At 62.4% G+C, this 2,538-nt stretch overlaps 1 protein-coding gene across 1 annotated transcript; it reads right to left on the bottom strand.

Annotated features, from left to right (window-relative positions):
- Positions 1-194: 194 nt before the first annotated feature.
- On the bottom strand, positions 195-2,528 carry PAOX (polyamine oxidase (exo-N4-amino); the record flags this gene model as incomplete). The annotated part of the gene is given in 7 exon segments (XM_010077365.1): positions 195-335; positions 802-959; positions 1,051-1,163; positions 1,344-1,599; positions 1,770-1,969; positions 2,051-2,360; positions 2,363-2,528. Coding segments are annotated over 7 exon segments (1,344 nt in total), but the record flags the coding sequence as incomplete, so codon positions are not given.
- Positions 2,529-2,538: the final 10 nt, after the last annotated feature.

The raw sequence follows: 2,538 nt of genomic DNA, 5'->3' as shown, positions 1-2,538 counted from the left end.
AGGCCCCGCTGGACGACACCCGCTTCATGATTGCCAGTACCAACTGGTACTAACGCCGGACCTGAGCTGAGGAGCCGCATCCAACCCCCCCTGGAGAGAGAGGAGCCTCCGCGTCTCGCTCTGCTGCGGAGGTTTCTCAATAAAGGAGGCTGACCATCAGCGACTTGCGAAGCACAGGGCTTTATTTTCATGCCTCAGAGCCGAGGAGAGGGGCCGGGTGCCTCGAAGAGCTGGTTGAGGCGCTCGGCCTCTCGCCAGCCTGACAGCAGGGCCCCATGGGTGGTGGAGTAGAAAGTGCGGTGGGTGGCCTCGCCAGCGAAGAGGAGCTGCAGAGGCTGTGGCAAGGCGGGAGGTGAGCACTGGGGGCCCCACCTCCTTGCCCAACCCAGTCGGGAGACCAGGTCCTACTAAACCTGCCTCATTTCCCTGCTTTTTGGTGCTATGACCCACTCTGCAGCCATGTAGAGACAGAGGAGTGGGCACCTTCCCTTCCTTAGGGACCCACCCCATGCCGTGAGGATGCCAGAAAATTGTTGGAAGGAGCTATGTGTCCCCAAATTTTATGGAAATGGGGTTTCCACCGCCCCCATGGAGCTCAGCGGGAAGAGCCAGGGAGGGGTTGGTTGGTGACCTGAACATCGGTGACCCCCCCAGTGGAGGAGGAGTGAGGAATGCTACCTCCCTGTGCTCCTGAAGGCCTGAGACGCCCTCTTCCCACCCCTGTCCTTGTGTCCCCACACTTGGGGGGGGTCCCAATTCCCCCCCATGGCCACTGCATCCTCCTGGGCCTAAAGTAATTACCCTGGGGTCCTCGGGGTCCTCAGGCAGGGGCTGAGCCAGCACGTCGATGTCGTCCCCCGAGCTGCCGACGGCCACATAGCTGTAGGAGCCCCGGGTGTAGGGAGTGCTGTGCCACTGGGACCTGAGCACGCTCCTGGGAGCCGGCAGGCATGGATTCCCTGCGGGCATGGATTTTGGGTGGGGTCCAGAAATCTGGGTGCACATTTCCTGGGGAGGCTGGGGTGACAGGGGCAGAGGAGGCAGTGGTACCTGTCAGCTTGCGGAGGACTTGTGTCATGGTGCCAAGAACCTCAGCATCACTCAGCTTCTCCATGTACTCTGACTCCTTCCCCGCAATGAAGCCACAGAGGACGTGCCCGTGCCTGGGGAGGAAAGATGGGGTCGAGAGCTGCCTGCACCGGGAATGCCACTGCATCACGGGCCACCAGTGACCCAGAGGTCTTGAAGCTTCAGACAGGACCAAGCTGCTCCTTTATGTTGCCTGGGAGATGCCCAAACCAACGGTCCGCGATGCCCCTGTGCCGACACTCCCGGCCACGTACTGCTCTGGGGGTTGGAGGACCACAAATCCGATGAGCTTCTTGAACCAGTTGGCCTCCAGATCAGTGCTGGGCTTCTCGAGGGGTGACTCATCCTCCCACACCAGTTGGAGGAGCTGCTGCTGGGGTTCCCAGAAAGGCCGCTCAAACTCCAGGAAGATCTTGTTGTTGGTGCCGAAACCCAGGCGGCGAATGGCCTCTGCTTTCCGCTCTGGCAGAGGAGGCTGGAAGAAGTCCTGGTGGCGTTCCTTGAGGAAACCTGCAAGCAGATGATAGGGCAGAATATTGGGAAGCTCTCACCAAGCTCCTCAGTGGGGTCTGAGATACTTTCCCCATCCCCAAACTCTCCAAAATGGTCCATCTGCCCATCTCCAACCACACAAAGTGGTTGGAGGGACCAGGCAGGGCAAGGAGCATTGGTGTCCTCACCCAGCGGGACGGTGATGATGACGTGGTCGGCAAGGAAGGCATCTCCGTCCTCGCACTCCACCCGGACGGGGAAATCCCTGCTCTCATCCCCTTCCTCGCGGAAGGACCCTCTCCACCAGATGGTCCTCACCGCCTTGTTGAGCAGGACAGTGCCCTCCGGCAGAGCCGAGAACATGCGATCAGGCAAGCTGCTGTAGCCGCTGGGGGGGGGAGGCACCGCTAGGGACGGGGTGCCCCCTGAAAATGCTCTTCTGCGTCCCCCTCCAGAGCCCTGTGCTTACCCCGGGAAGGTGCAGTCCAGGCCAGGCAAGGAGACGTACTCCCCAAAGGGCTTCAGGGCCACCAGGTCCATGCTGTGGGTCCCGCTGATGCAACACTCCAGCTTGAAGCAGGCAGTGAGGATGGCCAGCGGGAGCCGTCGGGCATCCTCCTTGCCCCCCCCCAAAGTGGGGAGCCTCCGGGCAATCTCTGCCTGCAGGTACTGTCCCACGCTGGGCGCTGGCAGCTCCTCAGCCTCCCGAAAAGCACGGGTGGAGGCCAGGAGGGTGTCAAAGAGGTCGTGGGCTTCGGTCACGGCCTGGAGTCTCAGCACCTGCCGGGGGTGACAGAGGGCAGCGGGGGGGGCCCCCCAGCCTCTGCCTGCTGGTTCTCCTCCCGGGCAGCCTCTGGGCCCAGCAGGCCGTAGGAGGTGGCCAGGCGGAAGACGGGGTTCCCGGGCGAGGGGCCATGGATCCAGTGTGCCCCAATCTCCACCAGCCCCGACGCTGTG

Source organism: Pterocles gutturalis, unplaced genomic scaffold, assembly GCF_000699245.1.
Source record: "Pterocles gutturalis isolate BGI_N339 unplaced genomic scaffold, ASM69924v1 scaffold40153, whole genome shotgun sequence".
In the NCBI taxonomy this organism is placed as follows: domain Eukaryota; kingdom Metazoa; phylum Chordata; class Aves; order Pterocliformes; family Pteroclidae; genus Pterocles; species Pterocles gutturalis.
This window is presented reverse-complemented; position numbering and strand designations above follow the sequence as displayed.